This window comes from Mesoplodon mirus, assembly GCF_964341445.2.
Source record: "Mesoplodon mirus genome assembly, chromosome: 12".
Classification (NCBI taxonomy): Eukaryota; Metazoa; Chordata; class Mammalia; order Artiodactyla; family Ziphiidae; genus Mesoplodon; species Mesoplodon mirus.
This window is the reverse complement of record NC_138988.1, coordinates 63,859,343-63,886,221: the sequence shown is the minus strand read 5'-3', so window position 1 is coordinate 63,886,221 and position 26,879 is coordinate 63,859,343. Positions and strand designations below refer to the sequence as shown.

The 26,879-nt window shown below is 35.8% G+C and overlaps 1 protein-coding gene across 2 annotated transcripts in view; it reads right to left on the bottom strand.

The window, feature by feature from the left end:
• COL21A1 (collagen type XXI alpha 1 chain) overlaps window positions 1-26,879 on the bottom strand; it is a 179,095-nt gene that overhangs the window by 13,786 nt on the left and 138,430 nt on the right. For both annotated transcript variants that reach the window (XM_082637999.1, XM_082638000.1), the window contains 3 exons: window positions 6,713-6,757; window positions 4,480-4,533; window positions 2,814-2,867 (listed from right to left, as the gene is read on the bottom strand). In XM_082637999.1, the coding sequence (XP_082494125.1) occupies window positions 2,814-2,867; window positions 4,480-4,533; window positions 6,713-6,757 (153 nt within the window). The remainder of the gene's footprint in view (window positions 1-2,813; window positions 2,868-4,479; window positions 4,534-6,712; window positions 6,758-26,879) is intronic.

Genomic DNA, 26,879 nt, shown 5'->3' with positions numbered 1-26,879 from the left:
AAACAACTTTTACATTTACAACTTTCCAACTGTTTGAAATATAGAATCTATATGCTAAGCCTACTCATTAAGAAAAACTCTCTTAAGCAGGGAAGTGAGTCCGCATACTTATAAAGCTTTCTACCAGCCTGTTTGATGCTGGCAGCTCCAAGTAAAAAGAGAGATTCCAATCTTTAGGGACTGGCACTAATTAGCTTGGTCTTTGTGCTGCACAAGCCAGACCCATGTATCTTAATAGCATCCTCTAGGCTGGAAATCTTCATCTTTCTCTGTTTTGCTTTCTCTGTATGACTCATTTTCAGTATGCAACTGAAAAAAGAAAATTAGCCTCAAATGCACTTTTGAGTGGCTTTTGGAAGAAGCATGAATCAGAAAACTTTTAGTTTGCGTTCTTTTTCAGGATTCCAGTGCAGTCCTTGCTAACAGACATTTGGAAAGCAAGACCAAGTTGTCAGAGCAAAGAATGTAAGATAGGAAAAGAGGATTGGTTATAAAAGACAACCTGCCTCCTGGATCATCAGGAGAGATTGTCAGTAGTGGTTCTGGCTTTCAAATATACTTGGACACCTGAAATCACAACCCAATATTGAGGTTGGTGTGACACCTAGAAGTGGGGGGCGATGATCACCCAGAGCCAGGTCAGGCTCACTAAGCAGTAAAGGGAACCACTTTCATTCTCAACTCACGTTGGGAACCACGTGAGCATACTATTTGGACTTAATTAAAGCATTTAGCACATAACAGCATGATTAGACCATAGAACAATGGTTCCTTAAATTGTCTAATTTTACAAATGATTAAGCTGAAACTCAGAGGTGACAGGACTTGCCAAAAGCTACATGCCTTGATTATGTTAATATATCCTGATGTCATTTAGATAATATTTTATAAAACTGGAATATGATAGGGTAAAATAGACTTATAAATGGTTCAATGGCTATTTTAAAAAGAGGTATTATAATCTAAATTGGAAGTTTTCTAAAGATCTACCACAGAATTTCAGCCTCATCCATGCCTTGCTTAACACAGCTTTTTTTGTCTTACTCTTGAACTTATATCAATTGTTATTTAAGGCATTAGTTCACAAATATATTAGTTGACAAAACCAGAGGGATAAGGTAACATAGAGGCAAATAAACTATGGCCTGTGGGCTAAGTCAGCCCAATGCCTCCTTCTGTAAATAAACTTGTACGAAACACGGGCACATCCACACCGTGGCTGCTTTTACATTTCAATAGCAGAGTTGAGTGGCTGCAACAGAACTTATATGGCCCTCAAAGACTAAAACACGTCCTATCTGGCCCTTGGCAGAAAAACTTTCTAAGACCTGAGGTAATATACTGCATGAAAACAAGTTGAAATGTTTCACTGAAAAGATTACATTTAAGAGGTATAATTTTAACATCTTGAATCTATTTTTAACAAAATAATCGTAGAAGGACAAGATGAGGGAAATCAAACTTTATAGTAATTTATGTAAAAACAAACTGTGATGTTAGGATCAGCCATTTGACTCCCTAGCTACAGCAGCAGACCTACCCAAGTGGTGGATGCCACAAATACATTGTTCTAACGTCTTTTATGGAAAATCTAGCAGGTTTAGTTGACCTCCAGCTCAGTGTGAGCCAACGATGCTAAGTGGCTAATTAAAAATGCTAACAAAATCTTAGGCTGAGTTCTTAAGAATTAGGGGATCCAGAACATCATGGGAGAGTCCATTGTACCCCAGTTATTTAAGGAATATACAACTACTCCATCGTATCCCAGTTATTTAAGGATTATAAAACTACTCTATTTTTTTCTTACAACATGACCTTGCAACATGATGGAGAACCTCCACTTGGCAAGTGCACACTTACTACTGCTAGGACTCACAGTGCTCCAAGCACCCACAGGGTCCACCTCTGGTGAGAGGGCAGCTACTTTTCCCTAATCACTGGGCTCCCAATGACATTTTATCCTATCTCTTTCTCTAGGTACTTTAGAATTAAAAGTAGAGTAGATTAGGCCATCTACTCATTTTGTATGCCAGGATCTATTTCCCTGGTCTAGTTAAAGGTTGAATGCTTCCAAAACAGCAATTCCATCACTTCCTTTTAGAAGGCTATACTAGAATCTACTTAGTAAGTAGTCGAGAATAGTTTCTTGAGTTGAGCCAGAAGGTACCCAGTCTGATCCTCTAATAAAAATCTGATCCTCTAATAAAAAGAAATTCTCTTACACATGACTCTGTACACCTAGAAAATGGTCGAATCATGGTACTCAGATTTTCAGTTCTACCTTAAGAATAACCTCACCTGACACCTAAATATGTTGTCAAGCGTGCCTTACTTTTTAAATGTGAAAGTTAAGATAATGTGCCATCTTATCCACCATCCCGAGGGAGGATAAAACTCACTACAAGGCATTTTACAAATAAAAATTCCACATACATTCCACTAAATAAAAAACCAAGAAGAGGACTTGGAAGTTGGTACAGTTACCCTCAGTGGCCACTACAGATACTCTAGATGGTGGGCTGGGTACAGAGCCCCATAGAACTCTGGGTATTCCTCAGTCCCCTGAGCTGCCAGTCAGGGAAGAGGGCTGAGTCATGCAGGATCTTGGACCTTTTCCAGCTTAAACCAGACCTGCTTTACGTTAGCATGTTTTATATGCTTAGTTTTTGCCTAAGACTTCATTCCTACAAGTGCTTGTTCATAGAATTCAAACCACATTCAAAATAAAATCAATGTAGTTAAAACTTTGACTGAAGTACCTAAATGGTCATTTTGCACAAAGTCCTCAATCTTGTTAAGTTAGTTTTCTTTACCTTAGATCCTGGGGTTCCAGGCTGACCTGGTGAGCCGTCGCTTCCCATCAAACCCTACATTTTAAGTGGAAATTGCAAGAGCAATTTAGAGAATAATATTTTTAAAATATTCAATCAGTTTTCAAGTTATACATTATCACAATAATCAATCCACTAAAATATAATGCATGATATGGGAAACATCCCTACAGACATCCAAATAAAGGATAATAAAGAATCAAACTATGCAACATAACATGAAGGCTGGCAAAGCCCTTGTAAATTGGTTGCTTAAATCACCTACAAATAGCAAAAATGACTGGAGAGCTAGTAAGAGACAAATGTAAAGAAAAGTTTTTTTTTTCTACACTCTACTTTCTTCCTTTCTCATGATGGCCAAGAATTAGATTTCTTCATAGATGTTATTTTGGTCAATTTTACTTATGTTTTCTATTTTCTTGAATAATGATTTTAAAGAATTAAAATCTATAATTTCTCTGAATGTAAGAATGTCCATTCAAGTTACAAATGGCCATATTTTTAGTAACCATATAATTCAAAATAAGACACTGATAACTACTCTAGCAACAAGGAACTAATTTAATTTAGATTCCATTTAAATATTATTACATATATAAAAAACATTTGCTTTCTCTTAATCACAGCAAAGGAAATGTGATGAGCAAAAAAATATTCAATTGGTATTATCAGAAAACAGAATCTCAGTATAGTCACATTGAAAACAGCATGTCATCACTACTATGGTTTGCTATCAATTCAGGGTTTATTACAACTATAAGATGTAAAATATACTAGTCTTAGCATAGTGTTTTAAATATTAGAAATATTAAATATAGATATTCTTGAAGTTCAATGAAGTTCTAGTCAATGTCTTCATTTCCTGGAGGCTAACTTAAATACTGGTAAATAATCAAGTTTCATTTAATATTTCAATGAAAAAATAATTTGGTCTTGATGATGGAGGTAGAGGAAGAATATGCCATTTAAATCTTTCACCAAGATCTTATCAAATCTTTTCACTGGGTAAAATATCTGCTTTTTTAACTTACATAATTAAATGAAAGGTCATAAACTGTCCATTTTTTTTTACTTAAAAATAAGCTATTACGGGCAATTTGATTCATAGATTAAAATACACCTTGCTTCTAACAATTTACTTTTAGAAATTTTTTATGGAGTCCTATACACCATAGGATTATCATAATTTCTAATATCATACTCATATGTCCCTTTACTCCCAAAACTTCCAAAATTACTTGTTCACTAATTTAGGATCTTCCTATACTACCTGTTCTGAATATATTCTCCTTCATTAGTGTAATAAATTTGTAAATTTTCTAAAAAATAACAAAGAATATTTATTGAGTTTTAGATCTTCTCATGGTACTCAGTATTTTTTTTTAGCTAGGATATTTGTTTTCTGGTTTATCTACAGTAAACGTTCTTAATCCTTACTTGGGTAGCCAACTTTTTGAGAATCTGAAGAAATCTAGACTCCTCTAGAAAAATGAATATAATCTTTTTCATACAAATGCATGGAATTTGTGGATCCCAAAAATCTCATTGCTGAATCCTCCCACCAGTTTTGTGAATTTCAGAATAAGAACCCCTGGTACATAATGACAATATTTCAAACACCCCAGTAATAATAATGACATTAACATACAGGTATCCCCGGAGATCCTTTTTTTCCTACTGGTCCTAGAGGCCCAATTTCTCCCTAAAAATCAAATACAGAGATCAAGTTTAAAATTGCAGAGTATCAATTCATCTTTAGAAATTTCCTACCAAAGCATTATGAAATGAAAACTCAATATCAATCAACCCAATGTGTCTGCCTTTCCTTCCTCTACTGTAAGACGAAGCAATGCAAGGTAAAAATTCAGGAATCTAACACCTTAAAGACGTAGGCCTAGGGTCTGTGGAATTACTAAGGAAAATATTTTCATTAGGAAATCCGGAGTGGCACTGTTATTCTTTCAAAGGAAGACCTAGCAGTTCACACCCAGTTGGTGAGGTCAGACAACAGAGGGAAAAAAATCAAGTGAAAATATTTCTTATTTACCATAATTTAAGAGCTATGATAGTAAGTACAGATTAAGAAAAATTAGGACATGGTTTAATAGCATTTAGACTTCAGATTTTGGGATTGTGGCTGACCTGATGCTCCAAGGGATTTTCTGATTCCAGAACAACAACCCTGAAAAGAATATTCTCTTTGAGAAGCAGGAGAAGTCTTCAAAGATGCCTCACTTTAATAAAATATACTCTCGGTTAATATTGTGATTATGAGGATTTGGAAGTGTGCAGAAACCTCGCTAGAAGTTGAGCTGCAGGAAACAAGAGGGCTGGAGGTGTCTGAGGAGACATGCTCAGCTTTTAGGAAACTGAACACTGGGCCAGCCATGGGCAGAGGGCAGGAATCTTTAGTACCTACAATGGCTCAGGACCCTCAAAGGACACTGAAATGGTACCCGTGGCTACCAGCAGGAGGCTCTCCATGCCCCAGTTAGGCTGACAGGAAGCCCGCTAACTAGGATGAAGCAATGAGCTCAGCATCAACAATTAAGACAGGAGAGGTAGAAAACCACAAGACTGAGAATCAAGAGGAATAACAATGAACCGCAGCTGTCAGAATGGCTAGAAAGAGAATTTAGAACTATATGTGAAATCTTTACAAATGAAAGAATGGAACCATGAAAGACTACTAGGACTGAAGATAGAACAAGAGACTAGACTATCAAGAATAAAAAGATGTTATAACACAGGGATGTATGTATATATATATATATATATATATATATATATATATATATATGTGTGTGTGTGTGTGTGTATATATATATATATATATATAACTGAATCACTTTGCTGTCCCTTGAAACTAACACAATGGTGTAAATCAACTATACTTCTATAAAAAAAGAATAAAAAGATGTTATTAAAATTTGAAATTCTAGAAATGAAAAATATGATTGTTTAGATTTTTTAAAAAATCAATTGATGGCTTAAACAGCAGATTAGACACTGTAAAGGGAGAATAAATAGACTGGAAAATATATCCCAAAAAATTAACCAGAATTTAAGAATCAAGGATATGGAAGTAAGCAATTTAGAGATGTAGAGGACAAAATTAGAAGGAATAAAATTATGTCTAACTAGAATTCCAGAAAGAGGGAAGAGCAGAAGATGAAGAGAAGTAGCATGGAGATTAACAGCTCATGTCTTCCAGAGATAATGGAAATAATTCTACAGAGCCAGGAAGCAAACTAAATTCCCACCTGGATGAATAAAGAGAAATCCATATCTAGATACATTGTAGTGAGTTTTAAGAACACTAAAAACAAATAAAATACCTTAAAAGAATCCCCAAAGAAGGGATAGATCACTTACAAAAGAATGATGATTAGAACAAGAGCAGATTTTTCATAGTTAACCATGGAAGCCAGGAGATGACAGTAGAAAAATTTCAGTGTATTAAGAGGAAATAATCATCAATCTTGAACTGTATACTCTACAAAATCCTCTCTCAAAAACATATTGATAATTGAATAAAAACTGAAAGTTTATAACCAAAGTAGTTGTACTAAAAGAATTTCTAAAAATACAGTTCAGGAAGTAGTACAATTATCCCAAAAGTATGGTCTAAGAGCACAAGATAGAAAATAACTAAGTAAAATAGAAAGCATGTATGTAAATCCAAATTTATATCTGTATAAAACAACAACAAAAACTAATTGTAAGGTCAAAATAATAGCTTCTGAAATTATATCATGTTTGAACCATTAACTGTTGCCATGAATGTGATAAAATGTATTCTATGTGAAGAGACATCACCACTTTGCCCTTTTCATAATCAGATTCCAGTCCCAAATCTTTCAACTTTCATTAGTACTTACTTTTTGTCCCATTAATCCTTGGTTTCCAGGAAATCCTGGGATTCCCTAAAAAGAAATAAAGTAGATTTTTAATCAAAAAAAATTTAGACTGTATCATTAAAGAAGATTAGGCCATAATTGGAGTTTTACCTTGTAAATAATGCAAATCATCAAACATATCTCTTGACTACATGAAACCACTACTTATATTAATCAAATTTTGGAAAAGAAAAAATTTGAGATTTAATATTATATGAACATCTACTGATATTTAAAGTTTTAAATACAGGCTTTTAAAAAAAGGAAGCTATGAAGATATTAATCTTGGCTTTTCTTTCAGACCAACATAAGTGATAAAATAAGAAGAATATTTCATTTGAACACTTTCTTACGTTACTTATAATGATTAATGCAAAAAGACTGTCAAATCATAGGAGTTCAGATTCAGTACAACAGTTCCAAAGGCCCTCATAGTCTCACAACCATAACTGAAAACTAATGAAACTAAATAATTTCCTCCAAATTGAGCCTTGAAACATCAAGGAACCTAACTCCTTGTATAAGATATGGCAATCTTTCTCCTAATGATTCCCTTGCTGATAAAATTGTGGAGCATATGCAGACCAGTTTGTAGAGAGACAGAAAGAAAAAAATAGAGAACTCTTTCACATAGCTGAGCCCAAATGTATAAGTTCTCTAACAAGATTCAGAGAAAATTAATGCTAATTGTCTGAATTTGAGAATAACGTGAGCACATTTAATAATGGGAAAGCAGTTCTATTGTCATTCACTGCATTTTCCAAAATGATCATTTATCACTCCAAACAAACAGTGATGGTACTAATTAATTTTTATTTCTTATTCATTTTTCTTAGCTCCTTTTCTTGATGATACTTCAACTGAAATAATGAATAACATTTGTGTATATATATGTATATATATATGTATATATATAGATAGATAGATGTGTATATATATATATATATATATATATATATATATATATATATATATATATATATATATATATAGACTTTGGCAGAAAAGGGAATTCAAAGGACAGGGAAATTGGGCACCATCAGTATTTCTTTGAAAGCCCTCTGCATCTTCAGGTCTTTCAAAGAACAGCAGTTGTACTCAGTAAATCAGGGCAACTAGATCAAGTATTTTCAACAACAGGGAAAGTCTGCCATTGTTTTGATTTTCAAATCTTGACTATTAATACAATACTGGTCCATGTGGTAGCCACAATTATGGTGCAAGATATGGCACACAGTTCTAGTTTTAAGATCCAAACTTAAATGATAAATTGGAATTCCGTTTGATCCTATTTGGCTCAATCAGTTCGCCATGGCACTACCTCCTTTGCAGAGAAAAGTTGTATGAGAGCAACGCCCATCAACAAGGGACTAACATACTGGTTGCTTTATAAGCATACTAACTAGAGAATAACATAAAACGATATAAAAATTTAAAGTAACATTATAAAACATGAGCACAGTATACCCTATCAGCACTCTAAACATAAAGCGATAGTAAATAATTGAGTTACAAGTATAAAGAAAACAGAGTGAAACGAATTGTATCCTTTCTAAGGCAGAAAATGCATACTCTCAACACAATCAAAGTCAATATTGTTCAAAATAAAGGCTTCCGTTTCAATAGACCATGACTTGGCATGAAACCACCCAGAACCAACTCCCATTCAAATATACACTCATACAAACTCGCCATAATGATTAAGTTCTGAATTTAAATAAAATTTAAATAAAATCTGTCTGTAGAATCTTATCAGATGTAAGGTGGCCATACATGGTTCTGCAGCTGTGTCAGTGCCGTGTTGCTTGGCCCCAAGAATCTCTAAATTGATCCTGCAATTGCCCAGATACTTCTCAGACCTGAGAAGCTGAATTTCGTGCTGTACAGAACTCTTTGTTACTTAAGTTTTCAACCCTATTCAAGTTTCTATGCTCTTACACAATCTATATCAGTAGGAATTAGTTACTCCTCTTTTTGCAGCTAATCCCACTGTCAGCAAGGCTATATTCTCACTCTGGGGAAAAATAAAATTATGCCCAAGCAGTGTCCTGGCCTCACTTCCCAGGAGATCTTGAGAGCACCCCCCCACCCAGGTCACTCCCTGAATTTGATTTAACACCTTTTATCTGAATAATTCTAATTCTAAGCATGGTCTGCATTAGGACATAGCCACAAATCTTATATTATTTCAACATATCCAATAATTAGAGTGTTTGGGGGGACCTCAGATTAGGAAAAAAATAGATTCCTTTTCCTACTGCCTGTGTTCATAAGTTAGTAAAACATGAATACATGTCATAGATATGAAAAAAAGTCATAATGTTTTCTAGGTCCAACTATACCAAGAACTACTAAATACTTACTTTATAAATACCAAGCAAAAAATACATAAAACTATATAATATTAAAAAACAAAATGTAAAACTGATTTATAAAAGCAATTCTTGGCAAAACTAATATAATGCCATGAGCATGCATGGAATAAAAAACTGTTCAGAGGGAGGTTCACCAGAAGAACTGAAATCACTCAGAGCTATATTAGTTAATAAAATTCTCCTAGACAATATTTTCCTGGGTTCCCAATACATTCATTGAAATTGACTAAACTTTGCCAATTTTACATGAGTAGAAATATTATTCAAAACCATTTGAAAGTTACCAGTTTGTTGATCCAAAAGTATTTAGCAACAATTACTTCATAGGGTAAATGTTTTTCCAAGCAAACTATTTTATATTTCATTTTCGGCCTGTGTGGTTTTGGGTTCAGGCAACTGTGAACATGTGTAAGTAAAGACAGAAGCAAGAATTTCATCTGGTGAGAATAAAGGGACATATTTCCTCCACTTCTGTGATTTCAGTTTGGGTTTGAGGAAGAGCAGAAAGTCAAATGGAAAATCCTGTGTAATGTTGTGGTGAAAGAATGCTGGCATGAAAAAATGTTCTAGAAGCTTCTCTGTAACCATTAAACCATTGTGGTATAACAAAAAAGCCATTAAAAGTAGAAATGCATAATTTAGAATAAAGGGTTTGGCCCCTATTTCCTAGAGACCACTTTATAATGAAGGAAATGTGTCTATGATGCATTACTTAGAAAAGACAGGATATCACTTTATACTTTTCCACATGCAATGGAATACTTTACTCCTGAAATTAGAGCATCTTGGATCAAATCTGCTGTTAAGTAATGTAATAATTTCAATGTACTTAAAACAAATCTAATCAACTAATGGTATTTTTAAATCAAAAATTTTAACCTTCCTACACAGTTGTAGAGATATTTAACATTATACAGTTGTCAAAATATTAGAAGCATATTATGTTTTCTTCTATTATATCAAGAAGTGATTTGTGGGCTTCCCTGGTGGTGCAGTGGTTGAGAGTCCGCCTGCCGATGCAGGGGACACGGTTTCGTGCCCTGGTCTGGGAGGATCCCACATGCCGTGGAGCGGCTAGGCCCGTGAGCCATGGCCGCTGAGCCTGCGCATCCGGAGCCTGTGCTCCGCAATGGGAGAAGGCCACAACAGTGAGAGACCCGCATACAGCAAAAAAAAAAAAAAAAAAAAAAAAAAGAAGTGATTTGTTCATTATTAAAGATGCAATGAATACAAAACCCATATGTTGAAAGTATCATTCTTATTAGCTACAAAGATTACAATCATTATTAATAAAGAGCATAGAAGAGGCAGTTAAAAGTTTAGATGCTGGAGTCAGCTAGCCAATTATCTCGTGCTGATTGACTCCAGGCCAGTTATTTAAATTGGAATCTCAGTGTTCCCATCTTATACATGAGCAAAAAATAATAGAACTTAGTTCTAGGGTTGTTACATTATATGAATTAGCTCTCACAAGCACTTAGCTCAGTGCTGGGACTAAAATGAACAAATTTTCATGACTTTTCACAGCTCCTCCCTGAACTTTGAAAGTCACAAACTAGATGAAGTCAATTCTTTTCCATGTCTCAAAATTTGTCCTCCTCCATTATGAGGATATCTTTTTTTTTTTTTTTACCATGTCTTTCACCTTGCCTTTGTCTACCTCATTCCCCAAAGTTTACACTGTATTCAAGATGACTTTGGCAATCTAAGGCTTCTCACTGGGAGGCCCCAACATGTTTTCATTGCCCCTCATTCATTATCCTTGCCTCTTCATGTTTGGCTGACTTTGATTATAGAAAAATACTACTATGGGGTTCCAGGATCAAGATGGAAAATTAGAAACATCCTGAGCTCACCTCCTCTCATGGACACACCAAAACCACAACTACATATGGAACAAGCATCTCTGAGAACAACCTGAAGACTAGCTGGACAGACCTTCTACAACTAAGAACAAAAAGAAAAGGCCACACATTGAGAGGCAGAGAAGCAGTCTAATTAGAACCCACATCCCCATTGTGAAGACCCACAAACAGGAGGGGTATCACAGCTGGACAGGTGCCCCCGGGGAGTGAGGGGTGTGAGCCCCATGTCAGGCTTCCCAGCCTGAGGCCCTGTGCTGGGAAGATGAACCCCATAATGTCTGGCTTTGAAAACCAGTGGGGTTACACTCACTCCAAATCCCAGCACAGACACAGCAGCTTAAAAAGTATCTGGGTCATAGAAGGAGATTCACTGACTAATTTTATGGCAGGTGCTGGGAGGACAGGGATCTGGTCGAACTTGCTCTGGGGACAGAAGCACTGACAGGCATCATTCTTTTTTACTCTCCTTCTACCTAGCTGACCTGGGGGGGATGGGCACCACTTCTGTCATTCTCCATCAACCTAGCTAACACCATGCGTCCCAGCCCAGCATTCCCCAGAGGACCTGCCCAGGCTAGCTCCTTTAAAGCAGCTCCCACACGATCATACCCAGCAGACTGTCCCAAATCGCCTCCAAAGCAGCTCCTACTCCAGGGGGCCAGCCCTGCACACCAGGGTGCCTGCAGCAATCACAGCCCAGTCACAACAAGAGGGCACATCTGGCCCACACAGGGGATACTCTAGGAGCACCTGGCTCTGGTGAACAGAGGGGACTGCACCACTGGGACCCCATGGGACATCTTGTACATAAGACCACTCTTTCAAGACCAGGAGATGTAGCTGTTATACCTAATACATAGAAACAGACATAGAGATTTAGGCAAAATGAAGAGATGAAGGAATACCTTCCACGTGAAAGAAGAAGACATAACCTCAGAAAAAGAACTAAATGAAATGGAGATAAGCAATTTACCAGATAAAGTGTTCAAAGTAATAGTCTTAAAGCTGCTCATTGAACTCCGGAGAAGAATGGTTGAGCTCAGTGACACCTTCAATAAAGAGACAGAAAATATAAAAAAGAACCAATCAGAACAGAAGAATACAATAACTGAAGTGAAAAATATACTAGAGGGAATCAACAGCAGATTAGAGGATGCAGAAGAATCAGTGATCTGGAAGACAAGGTAGTGGAAATCACCCAATAGGAAGAGCAAAAAAGCCACACACACACACACACACACACACACAAATGAGGATAGTTGAAGGGATTTCTGGGACAACATCAAGCATACTAGCATTTGCATTATAGGGGTTCCAGAAGGAGAAGAGAGAGAGAAATGGATAGAGAATATATTCAAAAAAATAATGGATGAAAATTTCCCTAATCTGGCAAAGGAAAGAGACACCAAGTCCAGGAAGCACAGAGAGTCACAAATAAGATGAATCCAAAGACACATTATAATTAAGATATCAAAAATTAAAGAGAGCTTCTTAAAAGCAGCAAGAGAAAAGCAAATAGTTACACACAAGGGGATCTCCATAATACTATCACCTTTTACAACAGAAACTTTACAGGTCAGAAAGTACTGGCACAATATATTCAAAGTACTGGAAGGAAAAAAACTTACTACTAAGAATACTCTACCCTGCCAGGTTATCATTCAGAAATAAAGGCGAGATAAAGAGTTTCCAGATAAGTGAAAGCTAACGGAGTTCATCACCACTAAATCAACCTTACAAGAAATACTAAAGGGACTTCTTTAAATAGAAAAAAAAAGGTCATCACTAGAAACAAGAAAATTATGAAAGAAAAAAAATCTCACTGTTAAAGGCAAACATAGTAAAGGTAGTAGATCAACCGACTATAAAGCTAGTATGAATTTTAAAGACAAAAGCAGTGAAATCATAATATCTAAAATAGTTAAGTGATACACAAAATAAAAAGATGTAAAATATGACATCAAAAACATAAAACATGGTTGGGGGAGTAAAAATGTAGTGCTTTTTGAATGTGCTCCAACTTAAGCAGCCATCAACTTAAAATAGACTGCTATATACATAGGTTGTTATATATGAACTTCATGGTAAATACAAACCAAAAACCTGTAAGAGATACATAGAAAATAAAGAGAAATGCAAACATAACACTAAAGAAAGCCATCAAATCAAAAGGGAAGAGACAAGAGAGGAAGAAACAGAGAAGAACTATAAAAACAACCAGAAAACAATTAACCAAATGGCAATAAGTATACCTATCAATAATTACTTTAAATGTAAATGAACAAATGTTCCTATCTCTACAAAGTGGTTATAGAGGGAACATATCTTAATGTAAGAAAGGCCATATATGACAAACCCACAGCTAACATCATACTCAAAGTAAAAAGCTGAAAGCTTTTCCTGTAAGGTGAGGAATAAGACAAGGATACCCAGTATCTCCACTTTTTTTCAATATAGTACTGGAAGTTCAATTAGATAAGAAAAAGAGAAAAAAGTATACAAATTGGAAGAGAAGTAAAACTGTCACTATTTGCAGATGACATACTATATATGGAAAACCCTAAATCTCCACTGAAAAACAATTAGAACTCATCAATGAATTCAGTAAAGTTGCAGGATACAAAATTACTATACGGTTACCTTGAGGAACACTGGATTGAACTGCACAGGTACACTTATATGAAGATTTTTCAATAGTAAATACTACATGATTTGCAGTTGGCCAAATCCAAGGATGTGGAACTCGGATATGGATACGAAGGAACTGAGTATATAGAGAGCCAACTAAAAGTTATATGCAGATTTTTGACTGAGTGGGGTGTTGGTGCTCCTAATTCCCTCATCATTTAAGGGTCAACTGTACAGAAATCTGTTGAATTTCTTTATACTAATAAAGAACTAGCAGAAACAGAAATTAAGAAAACAATCCCATTTACAATTGCATCAAAAAGAATAAAATACCTAGGAATAATTTTAACCAAGGAAGTGAAAGACCTGTACTCTGAAAACTGTAAGGCATTAGGGAAAGAAATTGAAGATGATACAAATAAGTGGAAAGATATACCATGCTCACGGTTGGAAGAATTAATATTGTTAAAATGTCCATACTATCCAGAGAAATCTACAGATTCAATGCAATCTCTAAGAAAATATCAAAAGGCCTCTCTCACAGAACTTGAACAAATAAACCTAAAATTTACATAGAACCACAAAAGAACCCGAATAGCTGAAGCAATCTTAAGAAAGAAGAACGAAGCTGGAGGTATCATGCTCCCTGATTTCAAACTGTACTGGAAAGCTGTGGTAATCATAACATTGTGGTACTGGCACAAAAGAGCCCAGAAAGAAACCTACACTTACATGGTCAATTAATTTACAACTAAGGAGTCAAGAATATAGTGGGGAAAAGAAAGCCTCTTCAATAATTGATATTGGGAAAACTGTACAGCTACATGAAAAATAATCAAAGTGGACCACTTTCTTACACCATGAATTTGAAATGGATTAAAGACTTAAATGTAAGACCTGAAACCATAAACTCTTAGAAGAAAACAAAGGCAGTAAGCTCTTTGACACTGGTCCTGGCAATATTTTTTTGGACCTGTCTCCTCAAGTAAGGGCAACAAAAGCAAAAATAAACAAATGAGACTATATCAAACTGAAAAGCTTTTGCACAGAAGGAAACCATCAACAAAATGACAATGTCACCTACTGAATGGGAGAAGATATTTGCAAATTATATATGTGATAAGGGGTTAATATCCAAAATATACAAAGGACTCATACAACTCAACACCAAAAAAGTAAATAATGCATTAAAAAAAATTGGAAGAGGACATGAATAGACATTTTTCCAAGAAAGACCAACAGACACATAAAAAGATGCTCAACATCGCTAAACATCAGGGAAATGCAAATCAAAATCATAATGAGATATCACTTCACACCTGTCAGAATGGCTATAACAAAAAAGACAAAAAATAACAACTGTTTGTAAGGATGTGGAGAAAAGGGAACCCTTGTGCACTGTTGGTGGGAACGTAAATTGGTGCACCCACCATGGAGAAGAGTATGGAGGGTCCTCAAAAAATTAAAAATAGATTACGATATGATACAGCACTTCCACTTCTGGGTATTTATCCAAAGAAAACAAAAACACTAATTTAGAAAGATATATGCATCCCTATGTTCACAGCAGCATTATTTACAACAGCCAAGATGTGGAAGCAACCTAAGTGCCCATAAATAGATGAATGGATAAAGAAGTTGTGGTATGTGTACACAATGGAATATTACTCAGCTACAAGCAAAGAATGGAATCTTGCCATTTGCAACAATATGGATGGACCTGGAGAGTATTATGCTAAAGTGAAATAAGTCAGACAGAGAAAGACAAATATCATATGATTTCACTTATACAAGGAATCTTAAAACAAAACAAATGAACAAACTAAACAAAACATTAAAAGTCTCATAGATACAAAGAACAAAGTGGTGGTCAGCAGAGGGGAGAGGTGGGGTGCTGAGTAAAATAGGTGAAGGGGATTAAGGGTCCCAAACTTTGAGTTATAAAATAAATAAACCACAGGGATGTGGGGATGTATTGTACAGCACAGGGAATATAGTCAATAATGTTGTAATAACTTGGAATGGTGATGAATGGTTATTAGACTTATTGTGGTTATCAACTCATACTGTACATAAATGTCTAATAGTAATATAGTATAGTGATATTGTATACCTGAAACGAATGTAATATTCCATGTCAACTATACTACATTTTTTTAAAGGGAAAAAATACTATAATAACTTTTGCTTTTTAAACATCATAAGTATATTTCATTACTATTTTTTCAGAAAGAAATATGGCTAAAAGCTTCAAACATGTAAGTCCACAATGTTTTCCAATTTTTTAAAATTCCACACTAACTGACAGATCATCATGAATGATGTACAAAAGATTATTTTGTGGTAAGATAACTCTAAAGAGAAGTAATTCAAAATCATAGCTGCCAGACCAAAAAGAAACCAATATACAAGTACTTGCAATAAACCCTTAATAAGGAAATTACCAGCTTTACTACTCCCTTTAATACTTTAATACAGTTTTACTACTCCCTTTCATCTTTAAGGGGAAAAAAGTAACCTAAGTAATAATGGGTGAATTTATTCTCCCCAGCCTACAGACCAGGACTCACATGGGACTGGGACCAAATTACACAAAGATAAATAATTTTAATAGAAAATGCTTTGGTAAATATTTTTGATCTACTTGAGTTTATAGACAACAGAAATGTCACCAGTTTGACATAGTAAGTTACAGAATGAGACCAGGGCTATCATAGGAAGGAAGACTACCTGGTAGCCCATGCAAAGTTGCTTCATGTTACTTGCATTTCTCTTTTTCACTTAAAGTCATCTCTACATTTTTTTTTCTTTTTAACTTTTTATTGGAATGTAGTTCATTTACAATGTTGTGTTAATTTCATGTGTACAGCAAAGTGAAGATACACATGTGTGTGTGTGTGTGTGTGTGTATATATATATATTCTTTTTCAGATTATTTTCCCATACAGGTTATTACAGAATATTGAGTAGAGTTCCCTGTGCTATACAGTAGGTCCTTGTTAGTTATCTATTTTATTTATAGTAGTGTGTGCATGTTAATCCCAATCTCCTATTTTTTTAAAGCCAAGAAGATATTCTAACCAATTTTGCTGTTGTAAAAATATCATTTTTCAACACAAGAAAAAAAAGAAAAATGTTTAGCAAATTAAAATAACATATCTGAAAACCCAGAGGATGCGGGGAAGAGGACTGAGAGTGCCAGGGACAGAATCTGCACTGCCACATAGTGGGAAAGTCACATAACTGCTCTGAACCCCCAAATCTGGGAGAGTAACTTACCCCTTTATATCGGTCAACCGAGATCAAGCACGTAAAGTACTATAGTGAGTTAAAGGAACATATGCATGTAGATGTATGTAAAACTGAAAAACAATTCCACTTGAAAAAAAACTCCAAAATCATACCAGAGTTGTTCTAAAGTGAGCTTTGACCCTCTGAAAACCTGAAAAGTGCAGACTATACTTTGGGGTCCATGGAATGTTACTGTATAACTCAAAACAAATCATGGTGAATTTCTCCTTAAGGAGAAAACTGAAAATGGATGTTTCAAAGACCTTTCTAGCTGACTCAGTGACTAAGTAGAAGTTGTACACCATTTTTCAGAGAAATCTGCAAATTGTTTTAAGTTTTTTGCAATTTCACATATGATAGAAGTCACCAAACAAAAATATTTTAAAACACCAAATCAAAGGTGAAGCTAGTTTGATGAAGAAAACAAACAGATGAATTTTTAACCTTAGTTAATTTATATGGTAAAAAGTAAATAGCTAATTATTTGAAAATTGTAACTAATTTGCTATCTTCTATAACCTCATATTTTTGAAATATTTTGTCTATCTATACTGTTACATCTAAATCACTGTATTTTTCATTGTGTAACTCAGTCCATTGTGAATCTTTTTATGTTTATGTAATACATATCACCATTTTTCCTATTGAAAAATAATGAGATGATAGATTCACTAAAGGAAAAAAATTTAAGGAACTCTTATTACTTTTCTATTAACCCATGACAAGTTACCACAACACACATTTATTATCTTACAGTTCTGTAGGTCACAAGTCCAACACGGAGCTAAATTCAAGGAGTTGGCAAGGCTGCACAACTTTCTGAAATCTCTAGGGAAGAATCTATTTCCTGTCCATTCAGGTTACTGGCAGAATTCAATTCCTTGCAGTTGAAGGGACCAAAGTCTCCGTTTTCTTGAAGGCTGGAAGCAGAGTGCCATTCCCAGCTTCTGGAGGCATCCACATTCCTTGGTTCATGGCCCCTTCCTCCATCTTCAACACCAGCAATGGCCGGTCAGGTCCTTCTCAAGTTGAATGTTTTTGACCCATTCCTCATTCAGCTTCTTCCACGTTTAATTAGTCATGAATAGTTTGGGCCCATAGGTAATCCAAGATAATATCCTCCTCTCAAAGTCATTAACCTTAATTATATCTGCAATGTTCATTTACCATAGAGGGTAACATATTCACATGCTCCAGGGTTCCAGGGATTATGATATGGATATTTTTTGGGGGAGGGGGAGTCATTATTTTCCCTACCACAGAAATAATGTATCAATATCAGATTGATATCCTAGGACCAGATAGTTTCCATGTTATTTAAACTTACCCAGGGCATTAAAAAAGATGGAGCTCACTGAAATCCAAATTATGAGGCCATCTTAACCCTAATAACAAAACCAGTCAAGAATAATACCTAAAAAAGAAATCTACAAGCTAAACTAATTTGTTAATACAAATGCAAATAGATTTACTATAATGTGAGTAAATCAAATATAGCAGCACATGAACAAAAGTAAAGCATGATTAAATAGGGCTTGATTCAGGATGCAATGAGTGTTGAACATCAAGAAATATATCCAATTAATATGTTATGTTCATGCAAGTTACTATATTAATAATTTAGAGGAAGAACAATACACAATCTTCTCAAAAGATACTAAAAATGCATTTTTCAAAATTTATCATGCATTATTTAGTGAAAACTCTTACTAATCTAACATTAGAACTTTGTAAACCTGAATCTGAATCAATCAGAAACCAATTGTAAACATCATACTTGATGAAACACTAGACATTCCTGCTTAAAATCAGGAATAAAGCATAGGCTATATTTTGAAGTCATAAATTTGACTTACAGGAATACTTCCTTCCCCAAAATATTGCATAAACTTTTTATGCAATAAAACCTTAACCCTAACCCTAAAAGAAGAAAAATTGGGGGGCTGACTGTGGCCTCAGGCAAGGAAAACATATGTGACATCAATAGAAGTTGAATGAAATGCATCCATGCTTAAACAAAATGAGATGAGACTGATTTTATGTTCTCTTTTATAACCAGATAGGGTAGAATGTCCATAATATTGTGAAGTTAAAGTTTCAATGGACACAATTTTTTATTTTTAAAACGTGTGCTTTGTTTATGTGTTTTTAAAAAATATTTTCAAATTTACTTCTAATCTTCTTTCATTGCATATGCAAAGAAAAAGTTTAGAAAGAATCTCTTTGAATGAGTAACAGTTATTGTCTTTGGTTATGGGAATAGGATTTGGGTAAATGAAGGCAGATTTTTCAAACTTCTTTATTTTTTGTCCATTTAATAGCAGTTAAGTAAATAAGAATGTATAATAAATAATAAATAAAAAGAATAAATATAACTATAAAATAAAATATAATTAAAATGTACAATAAATAATATTTAACCTGTAAAATTTTTATCTTTCAAAAAATTCTCAGAAAAAATTCTAAGATTTTTTTTCTTCACACTTAAGTCATCCAAGAAACTATTGTTAAACATCAGTCTTTCAAGTTTTTTCATGGTTGTGGCTATCATTTGCTTAAAAGAAAAATAACAAAAAATCTAAAACAACAAGTAAGAAGCAAGCTGGAAGATGAATGCTGGAAGCCTCTTAACATGACTCACACTTGTGACCTCAGAGACTAGTAACACATTTGCTTAGTTTGCATGCCTCGGGAGGTTATTTCCATGGACAATTTTTCACACATTGCTAAGGATACACTGTTAGACAAAGGCATCAATATTTCTTAGGAAAGGACAACACTGTGTTTAAGAAGCAATTTCTTTCATTAAAAAAAAAAAGGCTAGGAATGTGGCATTTGACAAGATTAGCCTTACCAGGGAACATGTATCTATTTCCCTACAGTAAGAGTGGTTATCTTTCCCAAAATAAAAATGTTAATACATCAGATCTAAAGATTGTTATATCTTTAAATACTACATAACCTTTAAAGTAAATTTCCAGGAAAATTGATAGCCTAAAAATTCATATAAAATTGAAGATATAATACAACAAATTTAAATGACCGAATTCCTATCTTTATCTATCATCATATAAACAAATTTAGTCTTGTTCAATTGTATATAGATGCATCTTTGTTGTACAAGACAGAATTGTGCTTTTGTCAAAAATTAATAAGGTACTTTAAACATACCAAGAGAACTGAATCTATTTGGAAATATAATTTCATAGTCTCTTTATGGCAATATTAAAGTTTATTTAGCCAGAGAAAGATATTAAAGCACATATGGCCTAAAAGGATAAAAAGATGTCATAATTCCATTTTCCACTACCAATGTCACTAAAATTAAATTTAGTGACATTAATTAACCTACTCGAGTAGGTGACTTTTGTCTTTCTACTACCTTCATATTCCTCTTTTTTGATCATTCTGTAACATAGCCTCTATTTCACTAGTTATTAAACTTTACATCAGACCCACACAGGGAAGCCATTAACAATGCAGTTTCCAAGAAGGAGCTTCAAGATGGCGGAAGAGTAAGACACAGAGATCACCTTCCTCTCCACAAATACATCAGAAATACATCTACACGTGGAACTGCTCCTATAAAACACCTACTGAACGCTGGCAGAAGACCCCAGACCTCCCAAAAGGCAAGAAACTCCCCACATACCTGGGTAGGGCAAAAAGAAAAAGAAAAAACAGAGACAAAAGAATAGGGACGGGACCCACACCGGTGGGAGGGAGCTGTGAAGGAGGAAAGGTTTCCACACACTAGGAAGCCCCTTCATGGGCGGAGACTGCGGGTGGCGGAGGGGGGAAGCTTCGGAGCCACGGAGGAGAGCGCAGCCACAGGGCTGCGGAGGGCAAAGCTGAGAGATTCCCACACAGAGGATCGGTGCCGACCGGCACTCACCAGCACGAGAGGCTTGTCTGCTCAGCCGCCGGGATGGGCGGGGCTGGGAGCTGAGGCTCGGGCTTCGGTCGGATGCAGGGAGAGGACTGGAGGCGTGAACACAGCCTGAAGGGATTAGTGCACCACGGCTAGACAGGAGGGAGTCCAGGAAAAAGTCTGGACCTGCCAAAGAGGCAAGAGATTTTTTCTTGCCTCTTGGTTTCCTGGTGTGCGAGGAGAGGGGTTTCAGAGTGCCACTTAACGGAGCTCCAGAGATGGGTGCCAGCTGCGGCTATCAGCTCGGATCCCAGAGATGAGCATGGGATGCTATGGCTGCTGCTGCAGGCACCAAGAAGCCTGTGTGCAAGCACAGCTCATTATCCACACCTGCCCTCACGGGAGGCTGTGCAGCCCGCCACTGCCAGGGTCCAGTGATCCAGGGACAACTTCCCCGGGAGAATGCGCAGTGCGCCTCAGGCTGCTGCAATGTCAAGCTGGCCTCTGCCACTGCAGGCTTACCCCTCCATTCCCTGGTCCTCAGTGAGGCGGAGCCACTGAATCAGCTGCTCCTTTAACCCAGTCCTGTCTGAGCTGAGAACAGACGCCCGCAGGCGACCTACAAGCAGAGGCGGGTCCAAATCCAAAGCTGAACCCCGGGAGCTGTGCAAACAAAGAAGAGAAAGGGAAATCTCTCCCAGCAGCCTCAGGAGCAGAGGATTAAATCTCCACAATCAACTTGATGTACCCTGCATCTGTGGAATACCTGAATAGACAATGAATCATCCCAAATTGAGGAGGTGGACTTTAGGAGCAAATATATATATATATATATATATACATACATATGTATATATATATATATATATATATATATATATATACATATGTATATATATATATATATATATATTTCCCCCCCTTTTCTCTTTTTGTGAGTGTGTATGTGTATGCTTCTGTGTGTGATTTTGTCTTTATAGCTTTGCTTTTACCCTTTGTCCTAGGGTTCTGTCTGTGTTTTTTTTTTAATTACTTTTAAAATTTTTTCTTAATAATTATTTTTATTTTAATAATTTTATTTTATGTTATTTTACTTTATTTATTTTATTTATCATTTTCTTTCTTTCTTTCTTTCTTTCTTTCTTTCTTTCTTTCTTTCTTTCTTTTTTCTCCCTTTTATTCTGAACCATGTGGATGAAAGGATCTTGGTGCTCCAGCCAGGCGTCAGGGCTGTGCCTCTGAGGTGGGAGAGCCAAGTTCGTACACTGGTCCACAAGAGACCTCCCAGCTCCATGTAATATCAAACGTCAAAAATCTCCCAGAGATCTCCATCTCAACACCAAGACCCAGCTTCACTCAAGGACCAGCAAGGTACAGTGCTAGACACCCTATGGCAAACAACTATCAAGATAGGAACACAACCCCATCCATTAGCAGAGAGGCTGCCTAAAATCATAAAAAGGCCAGAGACACCCCAAAACACACCACCAGATGTGGACCTGCCCACCAGAAATACAAGATCCAGCCTCATCCACCAGAAGACAGGCACTAGCCCCCTCCACCAGGAAGCTTACACAACCCACTGAACAAACCTTAGCCACTGGGGACAGACACCAAAAACAATGGGAAATACGAGCCAGCAGCCTGAGAAAATGAGACCCCAAACACAGAAAGTTAAGCAAAATGAGAAGACACAGAAACACACAGCAGATGAAGGAGCAAGGCAAAAACCCACCAGACCTAACAAATGAAGAGGAAATAGGCAGTCTACCTGAAAAAGAATTCAGAATAATGATAGTAAAGAGGATCCAAAATCTTGGAAATAAAATAAATACAAGAAAAGTTTAACAAGGACATAGAAGAACTAAAGAGCAAACAGTGATGAACAACACAATAAATAAAATTTAAAATTCTCTAGAAGGGATCAATAGCAGAATAACTGAGGCAGAAGAACGAATAAGTGACCTGGAAGATAAAATAGTGGAAATAACTACTGCAGAGCAGAATAAAGGTAAAAAGAATGAAAAGAACTGAGGACAGACTCAGAGACATTTGGGACAACATTAAATGCACCAACATTCGAATTACGTGGGTCCCAGAAGAAGAAGAGAAAAAGAAAGGGACTGAGAAAATATTTGAAGAGATTATAGTTGAAAATTTCCCTAATATGGGAAAGGAAATAGTTAGTCAAGTCCAGGAAGCACAAAGAGTCCCATACAGGATAAATCCAAGGAGAAACATGCCAAGACATATATTAATCAACCTATCAAAAATTAAATACAAAGAAAAAATATTAAAAGCAGCAAGGGAAAAACAACAAATAACACACAAGGGAATCTCCATAAGGTTAAGAGCTGATATTCCAGCAGAAATTCTGCAAGCCAGAAGGCAGTGGCAGGACATATTTAAAGTGACAAAGGAGAAAAACCTACAACCAAGATTACTCTAACCAGCAAGGATCTCATTCAGATTTCATGGAGAAATTAAAATCTTTACAGACAAGCAAAAGCTAAGAGAATTCAGCAACACCAAACCAGCTTTACAACAAATTCTCAAAGAACTTCTCTAGGCAGGAAACACAAGAGAAGGAAAAGACCTACAATAACAAACCCAAAACAATTGAGAAAATGGTCATAGGAACATACATCTCACTAATTACCTTAAGTGTAAATGGATTAAATGTTCCAACCAAAAGACATCAAGTGGCTGAATGGATACAAAAACAAGACCCATATATATGCTGTCTACAAGAGACCCACTTCAGACCTAGGGACACATACAGACTGAAAGTGAGGGGATTGAAAAAGATATTCCATGCAAATGGAAACCAAAAGAAAGCTGGAATAGCAATTCTCATATCAGACAAAATAGACTTTAAAATAAAGACTATTACAAGAGACAAAGAAGGACACTACAAAATGATCAAGGGATCAATACAAGAAGAAGCTATAACAATTGTAAATATTTATGCACCCAACCTAGGAACACCACAATACATAAGGCAAATACTAACAGCCATAAAAGGGGAATTCGACAGTAATGCGATCATAGTAGGGGACTTTAACACCCCACTTTCACCAATGGACACATCATCCAAAATGAAAATAAATAAGGAAACACAAGCTTTAAATGATACATTAAACAAGATGAACTTAATTGATATTTATAGGACATTCCATCCAAAAACAACAGAATACACATTCTTCTCAAGTGCACATGGAACATTCTCCAGGATACATCATATCTTGGGTCACAAATCAAGCCTTGGTATATTTAAGAAAACTGAAATCATATCAAGTATCTTTTCTGACCACAACGCTATGACACTAGATATCAATTACAGGAAAAAATCTGTAAAAAATACAAACACAAGGCGGCTAAACAATACACTACTTAATAACCAAGAGATCACTGAAGAAATCAAAGAGGAAATCAAAAAATACCTAGAAACAGGGTTTCCCTGGTGGCGCAGTGGTTGAGAATCTGCCTGCTAATGTAGGGGACATGGGTTCGAGCCCTTGTCTGGGAAGATCCCACATGCCACAGAGCAGCTGGGCCCGTGAGCCACAACTACTAAGCCTGCGTGTCTAGAGCCTGTGCTCTGCAACAAGAGAAACCGCGATAGTGAGAGGCCCGTGCACCGTGATGAAGAATGGCCCCTGCTTACCACAACTAGAGAAAGCACTCACACAGAAACGAAGACCCAAACAGCAAAAATAAATTAATTAATTAACAAACTCCTACCCCCAACATCATCTTAAAAAAAAAAAAACCTACAAACAAATGACAATGAACACATGACAACCCCAAACCTATAGGATGCAGCAAAAGCAGTTCTAAGAAAGAAGTTTATAGCAATACAGTCTTACCTTAAGAAACAAGAAACATCTCAAATAAACAACCTAACCTTACACCTAAAGCAATTAGAGAAAGAACAAAAAAACCCCAAAGTTAGCAGAAGGAAAGAAATCATAAAGATCAGATCAGAAATAAATGAAAAAGAAATGAAGGAAATGATAGCAAAGATCAATAAAACTAAAATCTGGTTCTTTCAGAAGATAAAATTGATAAACCATTAGTCAGACTCATCAAGAGAAAAAGGGAGAAGACTCAAATCAATAGAATTAGAAATGAAAAAGGAGAAGTAACAACTGACACTGCAGAAATACAAAAGATCATGAGAGATTACTACAAGCAACTCTATGCCAAAAAAATGGACAACCTGGAAGAAATGGGCAAATTCTTAGAAATGCACAACCTTCCGAGGCTGAACCACGAAGAAATAGAAAATATGAACAGTCCAATCAGAAGCACTGAAATTGAAACTGTGATTAAAAATCTTCCAACAAACAAAAGCCCAGGACCAGATGGATTCACAGGTGAATTCTATGAAACATTTAGAGAAGAGCTAAGACCTATCCTTCTCAAACTCTTCCAAAATATAGCAGAGGGAGGAACACTCCCAAACTCATTCTATGAGACCACCATCACCCTGATACCAAAACCAGACAAAGATGTCACAAAGAAAGAAAACTACAGGCCAATATCACTCATGAACATAGATGCAAAAATCCTCAACAAAATACTAGCAAACAGAATCCAATAGCACATTAAAAGGATCATACACCATGACCAAGTGGGTGTATATTATCCCAGGAATGCAAGGATTATTCTATATACACAAATCAATCACTGTGATACACCATCTTAACAAATTGAAGGAGAAAATCCATATGATCATCTCAATAGATGCAGAGAAAGCTTTCGACAAATTTCAACACCCATTTATGATAAAAACTCTCCAGAAAGTAGGCATAGAGGGAACTTTCTTCAACATAATAAAGGCCATATATGACATACCCACAGCCAACATCATCCTCAATGGTGAAAAAGTGAAACCATTTCCACTAAGAATAGGAACAAGAAAACGTTACCCACTCTCACCACTCTTATTCAACATAGTTTTGGAAGTTTCAGCCACAACAATCAGAAAAGAAAAGGACATAAAAGGAATCCAAATCAGAAAAGAAGAAGTAAAGCTCTCACTGTTTGCAGATGACATGATACTATACATAGAGAATCCTAAAGATGCCACCAGAAAACTACTAGAGCTAATCAGTGAATTTGGTAAAGTAGCAGGATACAAAATGAATGCACAGAAATCTCTAGCATTCCTATAAACTAATGATGAAAAATCTGAATGTGAAGTTTAGGAAACACTCCCATTTATCATTGCAACAAAAAGAATAAAATATCTAGGAATAGAGCTACCTAAGGAGACAAAAGACCTGCAGGCAGAAAATTATAAGACACTAATGAAAGAAATTAAGGATGATACAGATAGATGGAGAGATATACCATGTTCTTGGATTGGAAGAATCAACACTGTGAAAATGACTATACTGCCCAAAGCAATCTACAGGTTCAATGCAATCTCTATCAAACTACCTCTAGCATTTTTCACAGAACTAGAACAAAAATTTCACAATTTGTATGGAAACACAAAAGACCCCAAAAAGCCAAAGCAATCTTGAGAAAGAAAAACGGAGCTGGAGGAATCAGGCTCCTGGACTTCAGACAATACTACAAAGCTACAGTAATCAAGACAGTATGGTACTGGCACCAAAACAGAAATATAGATCAATGGAACAGGATAGAATGCCCAGAGATAAACCCACACACATATGGTCACCTTATCTTTGATAAAGGAGGCAAGAATATACAGTGGAGAAAAGACAGCCTCTTCAATAAGTGATGGTGGGATAACTGGACAGCTACATGTAAAAGAATGAAATTATAACACTCCATAACACCATACACAAAAATAAACTCAAAATGGATTAAAGACCTAAATGTAAGGCCAGAAACTATCAAACTCTTAGAGGAAAACATAGGCAGAACACTCTATGATATAAATCACAGCAAGATCCTTTTTGACCCATCTCCTAAAGGAATGGAAATAAAAACAAAAATAAACAAATGGGACCTAATGAAACTTCAAAGCTTTTGCACAGCAAAGGAAACCATAAACAAGACCAAAAGGCAACCCTCCGAATGGGAGAAAATATTTGCAAATGAAGCAACTGACAAAGGATTAATCTCCAAAATTTATAAACAGC